At 33.7% G+C, this 22,199-nt stretch overlaps 1 protein-coding gene and 1 long non-coding RNA gene across 3 annotated transcripts; both read right to left on the reverse strand.

Moving 5' to 3' along the window:
- Window positions 1–207: 207 nt before the first annotated feature.
- Window positions 208–2,689, reverse strand: LOC110623433 (alpha carbonic anhydrase 1, chloroplastic). Its single transcript, XM_043959643.1, has 6 exons — window positions 2,430–2,689; window positions 2,124–2,335; window positions 1,083–1,189; window positions 896–998; window positions 635–817; window positions 208–548 (listed from the first exon to the last, which is right to left on the reverse strand). Exons 1-6 carry the CDS (start codon window positions 2,512–2,514, stop codon window positions 408–410), a joined length of 831 nt encoding a protein of 276 aa, XP_043815578.1. The 5' UTR covers window positions 2,515–2,689; the 3' UTR covers window positions 208–407.
- Window positions 2,690–5,474: 2,785 nt separating this feature from the next.
- Window positions 5,475–19,298, reverse strand: LOC122724495. 2 transcript variants are annotated; one of them, XR_006351921.1, is made up of 2 exons: window positions 18,974–19,298; window positions 5,475–5,866 (listed from the first exon to the last, which is right to left on the reverse strand). It is a non-coding gene; the product is annotated as an uncharacterized LOC122724495 (long non-coding RNA). The 2 variants fall into 2 exon arrangements; XR_006351922.1 differs by having other exon boundaries at window positions 18,948–19,298.
- Between the last annotated feature and the right edge of the window lie 2,901 nt (window positions 19,299–22,199).

Genomic DNA, 22,199 nt, shown 5'->3' on the forward strand with positions numbered 1-22,199 from the left:
AATATAATAGCATATATATACATCACGTGCACGTAGCCCTATGTTGGGCCAACTATCACAGCAATATCAAATCTGTCTAAAATGATTGTTTTAATTCAAATTTGTTAATTTTTAGAAAGTATTTTTTTAAAAAAGTGACTTAATTAAGATGGGATAAATTATTTTTTCTCAAAAAAATTTTTGACTTTTCGAAAAATAAAAAAATACTAAATAAAAATAATTTTCACACTTCAAATTTCAACTTCTCTGATTGAGTTTTTCGACCAAACAAGGTATTAGACTACAACAGTTCAAGTAATACTCTGAGACAACTTAGAGCTTCAGATTTCAGACACAATTCACATAATGTGAAGAAGATACTCTTAACTAAACTACTTAACAGAATCACCATCGCAGCCGTACAACACTTATGGTTTTGGCACCCGAAATTCTTTGTAAAGCTCAACCTTTCTTCCATTAAGGGGCTGTAGAGGTCTTTCATTTACCTTGTAAGCTATACCCAATGGAGCTTTTAGAGCTTCAACCTGCTCCTTCGTTACTGTTCTCTCCTGCATATACATATATATATATGTTTACACGCCATGAACAATAAAACCCTAGCTGGTTATGCATCTGCATGTAAAAGATTACGTACCTTGCCAAGGATGTGCCAGACCACATTCTCAGTGCATGGAGGAGTTGTAAAAGAACCCATGTATCTGTAATATTTGCGAGTTCTTTTCCCTACAAGCTTAGTGTCTAGGATTCCTAAGGGGATGTGAGCGTCTTGTTCACCTGCTTTAACCTCGTTGGTGAGCTTGTCCAAACTGTCCTTGAGCTGCAATAACAGATTGTTAGATGAAGATTTGAGGTTTTTGGAGCATAAAATATTTGAAATTTTTTTTAGTAATTTTACCTTTGCAATGAAAGGATCAGGACTGCCATATTGGTAGAGGATTGCAACAACAGAGTAGGCGGTGTTTTCTCCCATATGGACTAGGTGAAGCTCCAGGGGATACCTGTTGTCAATTATTGTTTAATTGGCTTGGCCAATGGGCCAGACAGGAGCAAATGAGTTTGGATTTTTTTGAAAGAGAACTTACCGAACTCCATTAATACGATGCTCAGAAGGAGAATGCCAGTGCATTTTCTTGAGGGTGTAATTTTTAGAATCCATTGTTAACACTCCACAGTCTCCCTCATACTGCACCTGCATTTCGTATTTAAACATTTCACAATTCCAAAAATTATTATTATTTTTTTCATTTCATGTATAAAATTCAATCTCTGATACAAGACAGTGATAAGGACAACAGCAAATGAAAATATATGTTTATGAAATTGTTTCATTAACTGGGAATCTTTGGTTTAGCTCAAATTGGCAGTGGCTCATGTGAACTTCTCTGTTTTTTTGCTTTGCCATGTGCTCATGTGTTTGGATCCAATTTCTAGAGGTGTGCATTAGGTGGTTGGGCGAATAAATCAAAAATCAAAATTTTGATATTTATAAAATTGAATCAAATTGATTTTGATTAAAAACCGAATCGATCTGATTCGATTCGGTTCGATTTAATCAATTTAAACTTTTAATAAATTTTTTATTTTTTACACTTTATATTTTATATTTTAGTATTTTAAAATTTCATTGAAATATTTTAACTTTAATATGATATAATCTCTATAAATTATTGAAAATAATATATTATTATTGCTAATTGGATCGGTTCATTTTTTTTCAATTTTTTCATATTAAAATTAAACCGAATTAAAATAATTAAAAATTTTAAAATTAAAAATTAAACTAAATTGAAATAAATAAAAAATTAAACTAAAATTTCAAATTAATTCGATTGTATCAGATTTTTCGGTTTGAACGGAATACTGCTGCAATGCGAATTTCATTTCTATATTGATTCCATTCAACCAGCAATTTACTATTCTTAGGAATAAGGACAATATTTCCAATTCTGGATTGAACAATTCAACATATCAGTGATTTATTTATGGGATTTTAGAAGAAAAGAAGATGAAATAAAATAGGAAAAAATTTAATTCTTTTCAACTGAAAGAATTCAAACAAAGGATTGGACTAAGAGAAATATTTGATGAAAAGAGAAGGGAAAAGAAGAGAGAGGAAGACGAACCCCAATATTGCAGACACTAGTGACGAGAGTAGCATTTGCAGGTTTGTATTCTCTGATCAAGGGCTTCAAATTTTTATTATGAACAGTTTCATTCCTGTTGATATTTATAGGAGACTGAATCTTCCCTTTTGAGCAAGCTGAGTACTGTGGACTCAATCTTCCCCATCTGGGAGCTCCTCTGGGTCCATAGTAAGCGAATGGAGCTGGTGGACCTGTTCAGAAAATTTCCAAGAAAAATTACAGATGGTGTTGATCATCAAGAAACTCTATCATTCTCTGGGATATAAAAGGAGTTTAGATATTCACCTTTTGCAGGAGTGGCGATATCTGAAGAAGCGACAGCAAGAAACAATGTCAAAGCAAGAATGAAGAAGGAGATACGAGGAGACATTTTTAGCAGAAACTAATAAAGCGATCTTCAATTCATTGGATAAACAGAAACAAACTCTTGTTTGATTAAGTTGTTATGATTCTGCAGCTTCTCCCAAACTATTGCTATATTTTACTTACAACGTGAGACGCATAGACAGACCTCTGTTCTTTTTTTCTTTTTAATAATTTTTTTAACCTCTTCTACTTGTATTTATACTAATCTGCTGTGGATTGGATTAGGAATTTAAATGAATGAAATTTTCTGTGACTTATTTAAAATTCGACTTAATAAAAATTTAATTTTATATTTGATTTTATAAAATTTTGACTCGATATTTATATTAATTAATAGTGTTAAAAATACTGAAATTAAGTGAAAATAATACAATTTTAAATACATTAATTATATTTTTTAATTTATATGAAAATAGTTATAAATATATATATTTTTAACTCCATTAAATATCACAGCACAATGAGCACCACAACTCCCTAAGTTGCACAATGTTCAAGATTAGAAATGGATTTTTTTTCTGCCAGCAATCTCATTGCGCGAAAATTTCACGAGTTTATTTAAAATCCAATCAAATTAAATAAATTAATTAAAAATTAAAATTTTAATATTTATAAAAATTAAATTAAATTTATTTTAATTAAAAATTAAATTAAATTTGTCTGATTCGATTCGATTTGATTTAATTTGATTTAATCAATTTAAATTTTGAATATTTTTTATTTTTTTATTTTATTTTTAATATTTTAAAATTTAATTAGAATATTTTAATTTTAATATAATTTAATTTTTCTAATTAAAATCGAAGCGAATTGAAATAACTAAAATTTTTAAAATTAAAAATTAAACCAAATGGAAGCGAATAAAAAATAATTAAATCAAAATTTTAAATTAATTCGATTCGATCAGTTTTTTTTTATTTGAACGGAATACTGCTGACCTAAAAAGCCAAAATTTTCTTATGCCATAAAAATTTTCCCTTGTTAGATTTTAGTTAGATGCATGCTAAATCTATATAGGTATTTAAAGTTTAGTCTGAAATAGTTCCTTTGATAATGTATCTCAACTTATCTCATTTTTTTTCATTTCCATTAAATATTGAAACTTTAATTTTTTTTAAAATTTTATCTCTTTACTCTTTATAAATTACTCTTTCTTTTTTATCATTTTTATTTTTAATTATTCTAAAATTATTATCTATTTTTTTATACTATAATAACATATAAATTGATTATAATTCTATTTAATTTTATTTATTTTAAAAAAATTTAAAAAATATATATTAGTATTTAATAAATAAAATTTAATGTTTTAAAAAGAATATAATTAAAAAATTAATAAAAAAATTATTTTTAAAGAAAGTGAATAAAAATTGTGAAAAGAAAATATAAATTTAAAATATACAGCAATTAAATTTAGAACTAAGACTCGCTTTGTTTATGAAAAATAATTTATATATATATATAAATATTTTTCATATTGTTTAATTTTAATTTAAAAAATAATATATATATATATATGTATTAATAAAATAATTAAAAATATACGAAATAATTTCTTTTAAAAAAATTATTTTTTTTAAAGTAACTTAATTTATCTTTTAATTAAAAAAATATTTTTCATTATATAATTTTTCTAAATATTTCAAATGTGAAAAATATTTTTTTGAGAATAAACGAAGTTTAAATTTAAGTTTATCATTGAAAGATAAGAGAAATAAATTGCAAAAAAGAAAATTTTAGGCTGATTGAATAAATAAGTAGACGAGTAAGTTGGTTAACATAAAATTAATGAAGTTGAATGTAAAGAAAATAGAGAAATTTAGTTCTTGATATATTCTTAAAATTTAAAACGTTTAATAAGATTAATTCGTTTAATTTTAGCAAAATTTTTAAATTGAGTTAAATTAAATATTTTTTTATTAAATTTAAATAATTAATTATGGAGTTCAATTTATAATAAAATTTCTGAAATAAAAAGAAATTAAAATTCAACTAAACAAAACACACAAAATCAATTAAAAATTAATATTCAAATATAAATAAATTAAATTAAATCAGTTCAATTCAATTTTTATAACATAGTAGTGCAGCCTGATCAATTTTCAAAATCGAACCATCCGATTCTCAAACATACGTCAGGCCACTCACATGCTCACAGCTCACTTGTCTCCCCATTTTTTTTATTTATCATCTTTAAACTTTATGGTGCAAAAAGTAGAGTTACTTGTTCTTTTCCTTTGTGAGTACCTTAGCTTTGGCATCCAAAATCATTAACCATATGGAAGCTGGGGACCTTTCTTATGGTGATGAGAGTACCAATTGGATAATCATTCATGGAGACCTACAATGCGTGTAAGAAGGTGATTTGTTTTGTTGGACCAATGAACCCAAAAGGCAAGAACTAAAAAAGGACCAAAATGTTAAAAGCAACAATGACATGTTAGCATCAAAGGCTACGATTAAATGATGGGCAAGTGTGATTATACTCAAACCACACAAAATGGAGAAGGGAAGAAAACAAAATACCCAAAAGGCTCAAAAGTGCCAAGAATCTATACCACATTTCCACATCACAACCCACTATAAGAAGCTGTGAATGAAAGAGAATAAAGTAAAAGAATGTGCATCACTTAGAATGTGAGACTCTACCTGCCACAGAAAATAAACTGGCCACTGTATATGCTACATGTTTTGACAACTCTTTTCTTCACAACTCCAAAACAATACACATAAGAAATTGCACTAGAACTAGGTCAACTTTGATATGGCCTTTTTCACATTTGAAATGCTGCAAACAAATCTTCCACCAGCATTGTGTTCCACTGTAGGGTTTCAAAATGATAATAATAATAATAACAAGTGGCACCATCATTTCTAAGCATGAATTAGAAAGCCTATGCATGCAATTGAAAAAGAAAACACAAACATGATTGCCCATGTAATCCAACTGACCTACCTTGTCTAGGAAGCACCAAAATGAGATATTCCATTGATTATAAAATCAAAAAGATTGGACAATCCAAAAGGGAGAAATAGGGGAAAGGAGCAAAATATATATTTAACAAGTTTAAATTCAACATAATCCCATTTAAACTTTTAAATTTCAGGGAGACATCCCCATTGTATGTGTGTGTGCGCGCTTATATATCCTTGAAAGCTTGTTGCTAATGCTGGCCTTGCTTGTTGAGCATAAGTTGCTTTAGATATTCCACAATCTCAGCACTTTCAAACATCTGGACCCCATATGGTGCCTGGAAATAATTGTTGTAAAATTGATGACCTCTCACTTGTGAATACCATTGCAGCAATTTGCGTGTAGGAATGAGATAACACTGTAATTCATAAATATGAAGTACCTGAAAGTGTCCAGCTTTCTGATATAACAGCAAGAAACTGGAAAATAGTTTTGAAAATAATGACAATGGAACAACATGTTCAAGCAACAATTAAGACAAGCACTTGATTATAAGCTAATCATAATTAATGCAAATCACGGTGTCAATGATAGATGTCTAGATGATATTATAAGATGTTTTTTATTCCTGCATATCTAAGCATGATGATATTTATCCAACTTGATTTTCTATAAAGATTTCTGGATGTACAAGCAATAACTATGGATAGTTCTTCTCTTGATATACTTATTAAGAACATGGCAATATCATAATAGTTATTCAGTTAGCAGCTAAGATTAGGAGTGCGCATGGTTTGAGGGCCCCAAAAGGAATTAAAGAACCATATGGAACTGAAAAGGAACCATTACTGTCGATGCAAAAGCCGAACCAAACCAAACTTAGTTTCCTGCTTTGGATTCGGTTTAATACTATTTTTCTTTGAGACCTGAACTGAAATATTAGAGGACTGGTATCAAACTGAAGAACCAAGTTTATACATTTTACTAATGATATTTTAGATATATTATACATGGAATCAAAATTGTAATGTATGTATACATGTAACCTAATACTTTCTTTTATTAGCAGAGAAGAAACAGCTGTGATGGCAACTTATGGTGCGTCTGGCAATTGGATTTGGAGGATTGGCTGATCTGCAGCCAAGCTTCCAATGGCCACCAGGGGGGAGGATGAGACAAATAGGTCATCAGAGAAAGGTTACTTTAGATGGCACTAGCTGATAATGAAAAGTAAAAAATCTTTCATGAGATAGATTCTGATACCATGTAGAGAAAATTTTCTCTATAATGAATAATGAAAAAGGATACAATTTGTTCCTATAATCATGTGATCTAATTTCGGAATAAGTTATGCTAGCTAAATATATATGTATATACACCTAGTTGATTTCCTTAATAGATATATTAAATTACTTTTTTAGTTATAGAATATACTTTCTAATCCTTAATTATACATGTATCTTTTAGTTAACAACAATTAATTAAGAAATAGATAAAAGATAATATAATATACTTATTAAATAATCTCTCCATATAATATAATTTTCCTATTAGTATTGTTATTTAGTTGTTATATTATTATTTTTATTTGTGTTATAATGTTTTAAATTTAGAACTGCTTTCTTTTAAAAGGAACACAACAATGTTTTTGTAGTTTTTAGTATAGGAACTTAAACATGGAACTACAACCAAAATCAAACTAAAATTCCTTAGTGTCAAACTGAGATTATTTGATTCAAGTTCCAGTTTCCCAAAAAAAAAGAGAATTTTTAGTTTCATTTCTTAGGGAAATCAAACTGGAATCGAAACCGGAACCATACACCCCTAGCTAAGATCTTCCAAATCATAATTGAGGAATAATCGAAGAACAATTGTATAAACCAACAAACCATAACTATGACCAAATTATTAAAAAATAAAGAGTATCTATTTCCAAAACCACATGAAAGCCAATCATAAGAATAGAATAATTTGGCAATGCCTTCTGACAAATGGACAATTGAAGTTTGCAGCTGATCAATGAAAATCCACACATGAAGAAACAAAGCAGAAGCAAGTCTAATTCATCAAGATTGTGCACATAAAAGTCACATAAAAAGATTGAAAAGGCCTGTAAATTTCCTTTTTTTTGTTAATTACTGTCTAGACTTATTCTGCCAACATAGTAAATGCTTGGAAAAACAATGGACCTTTCAAACTCGTATATGTCAATTGGCTTCTCGGGGGCAAGGGCCTACTTTTGAGGTCTATTTCACTTCATAACCCATACAAATGCAAATACAAAATTATTACAATCAATAGAACAATTTATTTATATGTTTTTCACTTGAACAGGAATGCCACATGTACAAGAATGAAGCATCTCAAGGCGTCAAATTGATCATGCACTTTTTGCCTCTTTCAACTGAAAGACAATTTTGACCAGCCTTTTTAACACAATACAAAACCATGATAAATTGGGAAATATGACAGCTAGCGGCTAGTTCTAAAGCATATTGGTCCGGTGGAATCTCATTCTTGGAAACAAAAGGTATACAATACCTGCTACAGTACAATGCAAATGCAAGAAAATTCAGAAAACCTACAAGTGGTTGCTGTGATATTTAACAGTATGATAGAGATATGATGCTTGCAACAGTTTGTTAGGGTTCTGCCCTTACAGCATCAGGAAGGTTAAGGTTTAGAGAAGTAGGGAAGAAGAGATGAGAGAATTGGAGAAAGAGGAGAAGGAGAAGAAGAAGAAGAGAATTAGAAGTGAGGAAGAGAGCATTGACAGAGAGAATAGAGAGAGCTCTTATTTCATTATTGATCTTCTGAATGAATACAACAGATTCTCCCTTCTCTATTTATTAGTTGAGCTGATGAGCTCTTCTCATAATTGTTTAACCAACTGAGACAGCTGTCACACTATTCTCCTTCACCACTCAAGTGATTCTGCCTCTTATATCTCCTCCTTCTATATGTGACAATACCTCTTCCATCAGCACATTCTTGTCCCCAAGGATGTAAAAATTCTGGAAATTGAGCCAGAATAAAGTCCTTGTCCTCCCATGTGGCATCCTCTACTGACATATTAAGCCACTTAACGAGACCTTGCAGCATTGTCTCTTGCCCTCTAGTGATCTTCCTTGTAGCCAAGATTTTCTTTGGGTAATCAACATCTCAGCCTCTTGAGTTGCTGGCAGGTCTATCACTAGACTGATTCCTTCTCCCAGTTTCTTCTTCAACATGGACACATAAAAAACAGGATGGATTAAAGATCCCGCTGGTAATTGTGACTTGTAAGCCACTGCTCCTACCCAGCTTAGGACTTGAAAAGGCCCATAAAATCTCGCACTTAGCTTTAATTTCTGTCGAATAGCCACAGAGGTTTGCCTATACGACTGTAACTTCAAGTATACCCAGTCTCCCACCTGAAACTCTCTTTCACTTCTTTTATTATCTGCCAGCTGTTTCATTCTATGCTGAGCTAGCTGTAAGTTGGCTTTAAGCAGATTACTCAGCTGTTGTCTTTCTTGCAAGAATTTGCCTACTTCTTCCACAGCTGGGGCATCTTCTGAAATTAGAGGCAGAAATGGGGGACAGTACCCATATAAAGCCTGGAAAGGGGACATTTGAATAGAGCTGTGATGGCTAGAATTATACCACTACTCAGTCAAGGGCAACCATTTGCTCCAAGTAGTAGGGTGCAGATGACACATGCACCTTAAGTAAGCTTCTACACATTGGTTAGCCCTTTTAGTCTGACCATCTAATTGGGGGTGGTATGTTGAGTTGAAGGCCAATTGAACCCCGAGACATTTAAAAAGATCCTTCCAAAAGACACTAGTAAAGACTTTATCTCTGTTTGATACAATGGATTGAGGAACTCCATGTAATCTGAATACATTGTCTATAGTGCTTTTGCCACTACAGAAGCCGAAAAGGGTTGTTTGAGGATGATGAAGTGACTCTATTTAGTGAATCTACAAACTACTACTAAAATAGTATTCTTACCTCCTAACTTAGGCAGATGTTCTATGAAATCCATAGAAATATGCTGCCAAGCCTGATCAGGAATAGGTAGAGGTTGCAACAACCCAGGAGAAGAGTAATGTTCAGCCTTGCATCGAGCACATGTATCACACTCCCTTATATACTTCGGTAACTCTACTTGCATCCCAGGCCAAAAGAAATATTTCTTAATTCTTACATAGGTGCTGTTGACCTCTGAATGTCCTCCCATAGCGGATAAATGATACAATTCCAGTAATTTCTACCTTAGTGAAGTAGAGCAACCCACATACAGCCTGTCCCCATACCACAATATCCCTTGCTTCAATTGAAAATTTGGAATAGGTGTCTTGTCTAGGGATAGCTGCCTAATTAATTCATTTGCCTTATCATCATTCTCATAACTAGTAATCAGTTTATTCATCCACACAGGGGTGATAGCAGAGTAAGAAGAGTAAATTACACAAATAGTCTCCTCACCTCTGTCAGGCCTTCTTGATAATGTGTCTGCCACTTTATTCTCGACCCTTTTCCTGTACAAAATTTTATAATCCAGCTCTAGCAACTTGCAGATGCCTTTCTATCGTAGATTAGTGTGCAACCTTTGCTCTAACAAGTACTTTATACTCTCATGATCAGTTTTAATAAAGAACTGACCTTACTCTAAATAATGTCTCCATTTAGAAACTTCAAAGGTAATGGCCAACAACTCCTTCTCGTACAATGATAAGCCTTGATTTCTTGGCCCGAAAGCTCTAGAGATAAAGGCTATAGGATGATTCTCCTGCTGCAACATCGTTCCAATTCCCCACTGGCTAGTATCCGTTTCCACCACAAATGCTTTTGAAAAATCTGAAAGTCTGAGGACTGGTGCTTCTATCATCCTCTTTTTGAGAGTCTCACAGGCTTGCTAGGCTGCTAGTCCCTACTGGAATGCATATTTCTTCAATTGATCTGTTAATGGCTTGCTAATGGTGCCATAGTTTCTTATAAATTTCCTGTAATAGCTCGTGAGGCCTAGAAAATTTCCCAGTTCCTTCACAGACATTATTGGAGTGGGCCATGACAGCATTACTTGTACCTTTTTGGGGTCAGTAGAGACCCCTGTCCCTGAGATGATGTGGTCAAGATATTCTACAGCCGATTGACCAAAAGAACATTTGGAAATGTTGGCATAAAGCTACTGTTCTTGTGGGATCCTGAATACTGCTTCCAGATATTGAAAGTGAGTTTCCAAATCAGGGCTGTATATTAGGATATCATCAAAGAACACAAGAACAAACTTCCTTAAATGCTGCTCAAAGATTTGATTCATCAATACTTAAAAGGTAGCGGGTGCGTTGGTGAGTTCAAAAGGCATAACTTTAAACTCAAAGTGGCCATAGTGTGTCTTGAAGGCAGTTTTATGAATATCCTCATCTTTCATTCTGATTTGATGGTACCCTACCTTAAGGTCCAGTTTAGAAAAGATCTTTGCCCTCTGTAACTTATCCAAGAGATCATCAATAATAGGAATAGGAAACTTATCTTTAACGGTCTGATCATTCAACTTCCTATAGTCTACACAGAACCGCCATAAACCATCCTTCTTTTTAACTAACAACACTAGCGAAGAGTAAGGATTGGTGCTTGGTTGAATAATGGAGGATTGCAGCATTTCGGAAAGAAGTTTCTCTATTTCGGCCTTCTGAAAATGGGGATACCGGTAGGGTCTCACATTGATGGGCTTGGCAGCGGATGCTAGAAGAATGGAGTGATTGTGACTCCTAAAATGGGGCAATCCTTGGAGCTCTTCAAAAATACTGTGGTACTTTTTCAGAATAGTTTATAGTCCTTCCATCATCTCTTTAGAAACAACATTCATCCCTTCTTGTTGCAATTGAGTCTCCTACATGCTTACACAGAATAGAAGAGTTTGAAAATCCATGCCTTTCTTACTCATTAATTCTTGATACTTGTAGAAAGATAATATTTATTGTTGTATATCACAATAGAGATTACAATCTATTTATACATGAGAGACGGTAACTAAACAGGAAGGAAAATCAAGCCTATAATTATACAATCCCTAAGATTAAGCAACTGATCCATCTATCAATATTTACTTCCTATATTAACATATTTACTTTTTATAACTTATAACACTCCCCTCAAGTTGGATCATAAATGTTAATCATGCCCAACTTGTTACATATATAATCAACTCGAGTCCCATTTAGAGCTTTAGTGAAAATATCTCCTAATTATTCTCCAGTTCGGATATATCCTGTTGATATTATCTTTTGTTGGATCTTTTCACGAACAAAATGACAATCAATCTCGATGTGTTTAGTCCTCTCGTGAAATACTGGATTGGAGGCAATGTGGATAGCTGCTTGATTATCACACCACAACTTAGCAGGCACCGAATTTGTGAACCCAACTTCTTCCAACAGTTGACGTACCCACAAGATTTCACAAACGGCTTGTGCCATAGCTCGATATTCAGATTCAGCACTAGAGCGGGAGACCACATTTTGCTTCTTACTTTTCCATGAGACCAAGTTACCTCCCACAAAAACACAATACCCAGTAATTGACCTCCTATCAACTTTCGAGCCTGCCCAATCAGCATCACAAAAGCATTCAATATTTAAGTGCCCATGGTTACCATAGAATAGGCCTCGCCCTGGGGCCCCTTTAAGATAACAAAGAATCTGTTCCAGAGCATCCCACTGGGCAACAGTAAGAGAAGACATAAACTGACTTACCACACTCACTGAATATGCAATATCAGGACGAGTCACCGTCAAATAATTCAGCTTGCCAACTAATCTTCTATACTTTCCAGGATCTGCAAATGGCTCACTGTCTTCTGTGGTAAGTTGAAGGTTAGGGGTCATTGGGGCACTACAAGGCTTAGCACCCAATTTTCCTGTTTCTGCCAACAAATCAAGAACATATTTTCTTTGAGACAAGAAGATGCCTTTCTTACACCGCATAACTTCGATTCCCAAGAAATATTTCAAGGAACCCAAATCCTTTGTATGAAACTGTGTTTTAAGAAATTCTTTTAGGGATGTGATGCCAGCAATTTCACTTCCTGTGATAACGATATCATCCACATATACTACAAGCAGAATTACTCCACTATCAGAATTTCTATAAAACACTGAGTGATCACACTTACTCATCTTCATTCCAAACTGTTGGACCACCTCACTAAACCTGCCAAACCATGCCCGAGGACTCTGTTTCAAGCCATAAAGCGATTTTCGAAGTCTACAAACCTTACCTGACTCCCCCTGAGCAACAAAACCAGGTGGTTGCTCAATATAAACCTCCTCCTGAAGATCACCATGAAGAAAAGCATTTTTAATATCCAGTTGATGCAAAGGCCAATCATGAGTAGCCGCCAAGGAAATAAACAATCGGACAGATGCGAGCTTGGCAACTGGGGAGAATGTATCAGAATAGTCAACTCCATAAGTTTGTGCATAACCTTTGGCCACTAAACGGGCCTTGAGGCGAGCAATAGATCCATCAGGATTTACTTTCACTGCAAACACCCATTTGCACCCAATAGCCCGCTTTCCTGGGGGCAAGGACATCAACTCCCAAGTACCATTAGTGTCAAGGGCCATCATTTCCTCTTCCATTGCAGCACGCCAACCAGGATGGGACAAAGTCTCAATAACAGTTTTGGGAATTGAAATAGAATCTAAAGCAGTGACAAAACAACGAGAAGAGGAGGATAATTGATCATAAGAGACACAAGATGAAATAGGATAAGTACAAGTACGTTTACCTTTGCGAAGAGCAATGGGCAAATCCAAATCAGACAATGAAGGATCAGTAGGAGCAGGATCAGTCGACGAAGAAGCGGGTAGCGGAACGGAGTCAGAGTCCTCTAAGCGTCTGGAATACACATGAAAGATGGGAGGGCGACCTGGCACATGAGCGAAAGGTGTAGGAGTAGTCTGAGGAGACGAAGAGCGAACAGTGTATAACAAGAGGTCATCTTCCTCCTCCTGGGTGTTATAAACAGATGATGGCGGAAAAAACGGGGTGGACTCAAAGAATGTTACATCCGCAGACACAAGATACCGATTCAGATCAGGAGAAAAACAACGATACCCTTTCTGATGTCGAGAGTAGCCAAGGAAGACACATTTGAGTGATTTGGGATCCAATTTAGTAACCTGTGGATGAACATCACGAACAAAACAAGTACAACCAAAGAGACGTGGCTCAATAGGAAACAAAGATTTAGTGGGAAATAAAATGTTATAAGGGATATCACCATGAAGGAAGGAGGAAGGCATGCGATTGATCAAAAAACAAGCAGTAGATACAGCATCAGCCCAAAAACATTTAGGTACCTTCATTTGGAATAAGAGGGCTCTGGCTACTTCAAGAAGATGTCGATTTTTTCTTTCAGCAACTCCATTTTGTGAAGGAGTGGCAACACAAGAGGACTGATGAAGAATCCCTTTTTGTAACAAATAAGATTGAAATTCCCAAGAGAGATACTCTTTAGCATTATCACTTTGCAATATACGGATGGAAGTATTGAATTGGGTTTGGATTTCAGCATAAAATGCACAAAAAATAGAAAATAATTCTGAATGACTCTTCATTAAAAATAACCAAGTAGTACGAGAGAAATCATCAACAAAAGTAACAAAATACTTAAAGCCAGACTTAGACACAACAGGACAAGGACCCCAAACATCTGAATGGACTAACTCAAAGGGAGACGAAGCCCGTTTATTGACTCGAGACAGTGTAGGTAAACGATGATGTTTGGCAAATTGACAAGACTCACAATCTAGAATAGACAAAGAATGAAACTGTGGATATAACTTCTTCAAAACCGAGAGAGAAGGATGCCCTAAACGACAATGAACATCAAAAGGTGTTAAACGCGTGGAGCATACCAGAGATCGAGGTAGTTGCTGATCCAAGACGTAAAGACCCTCTGACTCACTTTCTCTACCAATAATCTGCTTCGTCGAAAGATCCTAAAAAACACAGTGATTAGGAAAGAATGAGACACAACAATTCAATGCACGAGTGAGTTTACTCACGGAAAGCAAATTAAATGCGAACTTAGGGAGACATAACACAGAGGATACAGAAAGAGAAGGGGTTAAGTTGACATGACCAGAACCCATGACAGACGATTTAGTGCCATCAGCAAGAGTAACATAAGAAGGCGATGTATGAGACTCAAGATTGGATAAAAGGGTAGAATTACCTGACATATGATCGGTAGCACCAGAATCAATAACCCATTTGGAGGATGAAGACACAAGACATGCAGTAGAATTACCTGACTCGGCAATTGCAGTGATAGAGGAGGAATTAGAAGATTTTATAGATGCCTGGTATTGGATGAATTGTGCATACTCATCTGCAGATATCAAAATTCCCTGATCGGAAGATCCATTCAATTTGTGTTCCGTAATTTTAGTCATCATAGGAATCACATCAGTTACGGTGGTGGTTTTAACTCCAGCCATAAGGACAACCAACCCAAAAACGATAGCAACAAAAGAAACACAGAATCAGAAAACAGTACCCGGCGTGAACAGTACCGGTGAACAGTACCCGTGAACAGTGCCGATGAACAGTACCGATGAACAGTACCAAATAAAACACCTCCACCCAACACCCGAACGGCAAACAAACCTCAAATCTGACAAGGTGTCGGTGTGGTGACTCTAGCGATGGTGAGATCCAAATGTTACCCTTTATGGATAACCCAAATGAACGGAGCCCTAAGTCTCCAAAAAAAATTTTAAAACTTTACGAGAGAGAAAAGAGAAAAAAAAATCTCTATGAGAAAGGCTCTGATACCATGTAGAAAGATAATATTTATTGTTGTATATCACAATAGAGATTACAACCTATTTATATATGAGAGACGGTAACTAAACAGGAAGGAAAATCAAGCCTATAATTATACAATCCCTAAGATTAAACAACTGATCCATCTATCAATATTTACTTCCTATATTAACATATTTACTTTCTATAACTTATAACAATACTGATTGCAAGCCTTCAAAATTGGTTTGGTGGCTGAATCTACCAATCCCTGCAATACTATTTTTGCCTTCTTGTCACTTAAGATGATTCTAGATCCATGGAAGTCAAATAGGACTGGATTGAATGATTGAAGCCAATCCACTCCTAGAATCACATCAAATCCTCTCAACTCCAAAATCCTTATATCAAAACAAAATAAGTAGGTTTGCACTACCCACTTGAAGCCCTTGCATCTATGCATACAGTGCATTTTCCTCCCATCAGCCACTGTGACAGTAGATTGAGGTGTTTTCTCTAAAGGTATCTTCAGTTCATCAGCTACCTTTCTATCCACAAAGCTTTTGGTGCTTCCTGTGTCGACAAGTATTATTAGTTGCCAATCCTTATACCTCCTAATTATTTTAATTATTCCCGAGCCTTGGCTGCCTTCCACTGCGTTAATTGACAGTAGTAAATTTTCACTAGTTTCCTCAGTTATAGCTTCTGCATCAACTGTGTACAAGTCTTCCTCCATATGCCCTTCCTCTTGACCATCCACTTGAATGGCTAAAAAGGTTTTGGGTTTGCATTGGTGATCAGGTATGAATTTCTCCTCACATTTGAAACATGGTCTTGGGTTTGATCTATTTATAGATTGACTAAGGGAAGTGGCTGGTTTGGAAGTAGAGCTATTTTGTTAAGGGTTTAGTGAATTACTGGTATTGATTTTATTTACAGCAGTATTGCTTCAGGTATTGTCAGAGTTAGGTGGTTTTGGGGGGTAGGGATATGAAGTTTGGAATGGTTTGTTGTAATGGTATGAATTTCCTGTAACTTTAGAATAGGAATTGTTATGATAAACTCTTGGGGAAGGCTTGGTTCTTTTGGTATGGTCAATCAATTTTTCTTGTAATTTGGCTATTTCAATGGCCTGGGAGACATGTTTCAACATTCTCACTATCAATCTGTCTTCGTCCTTCAATCCTCCCATAAAAGCTGACATAAAATAAGATTCTCCCAACTATGACATTAATCTTTCTAATCTAACCCTCAATGTTGCAAAATCATCAAGATATTCTTCCACCCTTGTCTCCTGCCTTAATCTCATTAATTCCTCTACAATATCTTCCAGACCATCATCCCCAAACCTACTACATAGTACCCTTTCAAACTCCTCCAAGGAACGATTCTTCCCTCTATTCCAGTTATGGAACCATGCATCAGCTTTGTCTATTAGAAATAGACTCACAATTCCAATCCTCTGGTCCATCGAAACTTTATATACCTCAAAGTACTTGACACATTTTCTCACCCAAGATCTAGGTTCTTTTCCTTCAAAGGCTATCAATTCAATTTTTGGTAACATCTCAGTATTAACAGTATTCATCGCATTAGTACCTGAACCGACTTGATCTTTATTCACAGAGAGCATCAGTAACAATCCTTTGTTTTCCATACCGCCCCTTTCCCCTTCACTGGAGCTCACTTCTTTGCCTTTGATCTCCTTCAGCATCATCTTCATAAATCCTTTTAGGTCTTCACTCAAGGATTCATGACCTCGGGAGGATTTTTCCTGGCCCTTCCGCAACAGCTCAAACTCTTCATTCGTTTTCTCAGCATTCCTCTAAACTGAATCTTGGAGACTCCTCAATTGTTCCTCTAGCTCTATGATCCATACCATCTCGGAGCTAACTACAACCAATCTGGTCATGATTGCAATCTTCAGAATCAGGAAGGCAATCAATTTCCCTTATGTACTAGCTCTGATACCACTGGTAAGGTTCTGCCCTTACCCCATCAGGAAGGTTAAAGATTAGAGAAGTAGGGAAGAAGGGATGAGAGAATTGGAGAAAGAGGAGAAGAAGAAGAGGAAGAAGAGGAGAAGAAGAGGAGAAGTAGAAGTGAGGAAGAGAGAATTGAGAGAGAGAACAGAGAGAGTATTTCATTATTGATATTCTGAATGAATGCGACAGATTCTCCCTTCTCTATTTATTAGTTGAGCTGATGAGCTCTTCTCATAATTGTCTAACCAACTGAGACAGCTGTCACACTATTCTCCTTCACCACTCACATGATTCTGCCTCTTATATCTCCTCCTTCTATATGTGACACAGTTATATAGATGTCACTACATATCTTCATGCTTCAGATTAAGCTTGCCGGGATTAATAGTCCCTGGAACTTGATTCCTGAGTTGTTTGTAATCTTCTGTTATAAATTACAACATGCCTATCCTTTTTTTCCCAAGTAAACATAAATCTAAAATATGCCAAAAGGGTTGTAGACAAAATGAGTGAAAGAAAGAGGGGAAGAACTAACAGAAAGTTAAGCTTAAGGCTCAAGTATTCCACATTTAATCCCTTTATCTTTATATGCTCATTTGCTCAATCCCATCAGATCAAGGGTAAAGGCGTAGCTTTTCTACCCAATGCATATCCCTTCCTGAGCAAGTTGACCTCTAAAACTGTCAACTTCTGAGCCTGAATCATGAACATTAAGTTCATTTCTATGCTTTATCTGATCCATAACCATATGGAAAACTTTTATAAGAGGAAACACATTAGTACTAGTACCGAGTCAATACACCATAATACAAATGTCCTATTTCAAGCCAGCACGTTAATTTACATTTCTTGTTTTATGACATGACATAAAGAGCCCAAAAGATTGTGTTCCCATATTTTGTAATGCCTCCTTATTTTGTGTAACAGCCCGGCTAAAACTAGTCTAAATAAAGTTTGGACTCATTTTTCATTTGGTCAAAATAGTTAACCCAAATTATTTAGTAATTATGAGAAACTATATATAAACTCATAATATCCTCTTTTGCTCGTCGATGTGGGATGAGAATCCCACGTTTTGAGTGTCAAGAACAAATTTCCAAATTGACCATAATAATGGGAAAGACAAGACATTTACGCTTTAGTGATGATTATGAATTTCTGTGATCTGTTATGCAATGTTTAGGCTTCTGTTCTGAACTTTTTGTATCTCTTACTTAGTCACTTTTCTACTTAGCCTCCTCGTGATTAATTGAGCTCTAAAAGTCTCCCATTTTGTGGCCGAAATCTATTACCTAGAAGCCTGAAAGTAACCTAGTCATTCAATGCAAGGACACTCCGTAGAAGTCTTAACTATTCTCATATCTGACACAAGACATAAATGGCTCAAAATATGATGCCTATAGATAATAATAACAAATGAATGGATTTTAGGCATTTCAGCAAAAACCCAACTGGACAAGGCAGGTTAATAGGTCAGAAAAATCTTATATTGCATGTAGGTTAGCTATCTTGTTATTGCTAAGCATTTTCCAATTACCGAAATTAGCTTCAAATTTCAGGTCGATTTGTAACAATTTTATGTCGTTTATTATTTAATTACAGTGCATTATCCCTAAGTAATAACATACTCTAAAAAATTCACCTCAAAAAACCTAACACAAAATTTTGGGAAAACAAATATTTGAGAAAATAAAATATATCATTCTGATGAGCAATGAAGAGAGTTGTTAATACCAGAAACGAAAACACCAGTGCCCAACCTGAAAAACAAGGTGAGGGAAGCCCCCAGCTTCTGGTCTTCTTTGGTGGTGGTGGTGCTTGTTGAAGTAAAAGAGAAAGGTATCTCTGAGGTGGCTGTAATAGTGAAAATTGGTGTTCTAATGCTTCTCGGTTACTGGGAATGAACGGAGAAAAGAAGACTGAGGAATGTTGAGGACTCTGGCCATGGTTTCTCCTATGGGATCAAGAATAGAACCAGAGGAGCCTCTTCACACAGTGAAGTGGTGGCAACGGTAGTTAGTCTCTTGTAATCCTTGTTCTTAGCCAGTTGGGTCTTGTTCAATTGAAAAAAAAAAAAAAAAAAATTTACATTGCTCAAAAAACAGAAGAGAAAAATGCCAGATAAAATAGTTTTATATCAGAATAATATTTCTATTAAAAACCTTCCTTTTCCTTTTTTTAAGTAATTTCTACACAATTCAATTTTATATAAAATATCATATAATAAAATAATTATTAAAGGCAAATTTTATTCGCATGCCAAATTAAAAAAAAAATGATGATTTTTGCTATAATTTTTTTCAGAAAATTATTTTTAGTTCCTATATTATATTACAGAAAAATTCAATAATTAATTTTTTTAATTTTAAAAATATATTAAAATATTTTTAATATTTAAAAAATATATTAATTTTAATAATTTTATTTTGAAGGAAATCACCAATAAACTATATGAGAAAAAGATACATGAATCTAAACTTTTTTATCTAATTCAGAATGAGCCAATATTGCTAAAATATGAGCGATAGATCTGAGAATAAAAATATATCTTGCTTTCTCAGAACTGGATAAAAACAATTTATAATCTTGAACTAAAAGATTAAAAAATAATAAATTATCTAAAAAAGTATTATTAATGGACATAACAAGAACATGAGCATCCGATTTAAAAAGAACTAGATCTCATCTATACTTTTTAATACAGCTCAGTCTTTTTTTCAACACAATTAACCTCCATTAGACTCTAAAAATAGACTGCTTTAGCGGCCATAAATCTATTTTAATCGTTAAGTATTATTAAAAAATTTAAAATATTTTTAATATTAAAAAATTAATTAGTAATTTTTTTATAAAATTAAAAAATTAATTAATATTTTTTTAAAATTGAGGGATTAATAATAAAATTAAATAATATATTTTTTAAAGCAAGTAACCTAAAATTCTAAACCCAACCCATAAATTTAGACAGTTTCAAGGTTTGGATTTTTGTTAGGCCACACCTACCTGAGCTACCTCCAACTGTCCATAAATCCAACCCACAAAACTTATGAGCCAAGGGTCTGAACCTAACCCAAAATCTCGAAATTAACTATAAAAAACAACATTTTTAATATAATATAATAAAAATAAAATTAGTTTTCTTATGATTATTATGATGTTTCGAGATTTAAAAAATAGGGTTTATAATAGTCGGGTAAGTTCTCCTTTGAGAGGAAAAATTTCCTCTACTTTTTTTTTTTTTGCTGGCCTAACGGTCTTTCTACTATAGAGACATCTGTCTCTATCATTCAACTCCGTACGTACAGTGGTATCAGTTCCTCTTATTCATGTCAGGCGGCCATTTAATTCCCCCAGAGCGCGTGCAAGAAGGGCTGCAAAAAGATCGAGCCTACTGCCCATCCTTGGGTCCCATCACGGAGCTGATTTCAACACAGTAGATTCTGGACTCGCAGATGGTTCAAGTCGGCTGATATCTTCAGGTCCGGTCCATTGTTATGGGCAGGCTTTCTTTGAGGTGCTTCGAGCTCTGGGCCGACCTTTGCTATTATGGGCCCTGGTCCAGACCCAACCTGAAAGGAAAGGAGATCCGACGGTTATCAGATTTCATCATTATTTTAATCGGTAAATTGCCGAACCCATTTTTCTAAAACTATAATTATTGAGTATAACAGATAATTATTTATTAAATTTTATTACTTCTAAATCATAATTTTAAACTGTTTATTACTATTTCTTAAAGAATTGAAATATAAAAAAAAACACTTTACCCTTTTAATATTGTAAATATCTATAGATATTATTTAAGTTTTGTTTAATTATTTTTAATAATAAAAAGAATAACTTAATATAATAAATATTTTTTTAATAAAAAATAAATTATCAATATCCCTTTATTAGCCAATTTACATATAAAACTGATAGAATTATATGAAGTTTCAGTTAAAATTGATACACTTAACAACCACCGTTTTTTAAAAATAAAACCTCTATATTCTAGAATTGTAGTTGGTGGCCGTGGCAGTGGCGGTGCCGGCCAAGGGCCAACAATCGGAGAGAAGGTGCGATGGTCCCCTCCTTCCCACTCCCACTACTCCCACTCAGACGAAATCTGTAGTGGCAACAAAGCGACAAAAAAGAAAAAACAAGCACAAATGTTGGACGAAAATGAATGAGGTTGTTTTAATATTATTATTTTCTACTCTTCCTTGTCCTAAAAATAGAATCTTCCTTGTTTAAATTAAGGTAAAAGGTTGGATTTTGTGCATAAATATTTACTATTAATGAAATGATATTATTATTTTATTTATTAAGAATTATCAATTCCGTTTTTTTTTTGGTAAAAGTAGAAATAAGTTTATGTATATCAATTTGCCTGTACAAGTTTTAAGATGTTTCTTATTGAATTTATATTATTTATAAAAAAATAAATAGATATAATATATTAAAAATAACGGTTTAATTTAATAATAAATGTATATGATATTTCAAATTTTACTCTTTATATTTCTAATCTCTATTTTAAAAAAAATTATAAATAAATTATAAAGTTTCAACTTAGAAGAAAAGTGCATAAAAGCAAAGGAAAAAAATTGCATAGGTTTTGCATGCTTTTTATGCAAAGAAAATGACATGCATACAATAATATCATTAAAAAATTTGAAAAAACCTTATTTTTTTATTATTGCATAAAACAATTTCTTTATCATTATTACGACATATTTATATGCATTTCCTAATATAGTTGGGCAAAAAAAAAAATGTATTCATCAGGCTGACATAATTACTGCATTACATTTAATTATTCAATTAAAATAAAAAATTGAAAAAAAAGGAAAAAATATCTTCCATTGTTGAAGTGCTTAGGGCTTCCAAGGGACTAGCCAGTTACTGCTTGGCATGTATCTTAATTTGGGATGATCAACTTACACAAATTTCAAGATATTTTCTTTTGCTTTTATTGATTATGCATACAAGTAGGGGTCAGCA

The sequence above is a fragment of the Manihot esculenta genome, chromosome 9 (assembly GCF_001659605.2).
Source record: "Manihot esculenta cultivar AM560-2 chromosome 9, M.esculenta_v8, whole genome shotgun sequence".
Lineage (NCBI taxonomy): Eukaryota > Viridiplantae > Streptophyta > Magnoliopsida > Malpighiales > Euphorbiaceae > Manihot > Manihot esculenta.

Coding starts and splice junctions, on each gene's coding strand:
- LOC110623433 (XM_043959643.1), bottom strand. CDS start 2,514: ATGTCTCCTCGTATCTCCTTCTTCATTCTTGCTTTGACATTGTTTCTT. Junction 1,190..2,123: donor CTAGTGTCTGCAATATTGGG/GTTCGTCTTCCT, acceptor TACGAAATGCAG/GTGCAGTATGAGGGAGACTG. Junction 818..895: donor CTGATCCTTTCATTGCAAAG/GTAAAATTACTA, acceptor CTGTTATTGCAG/CTCAAGGACAGTTTGGACAA.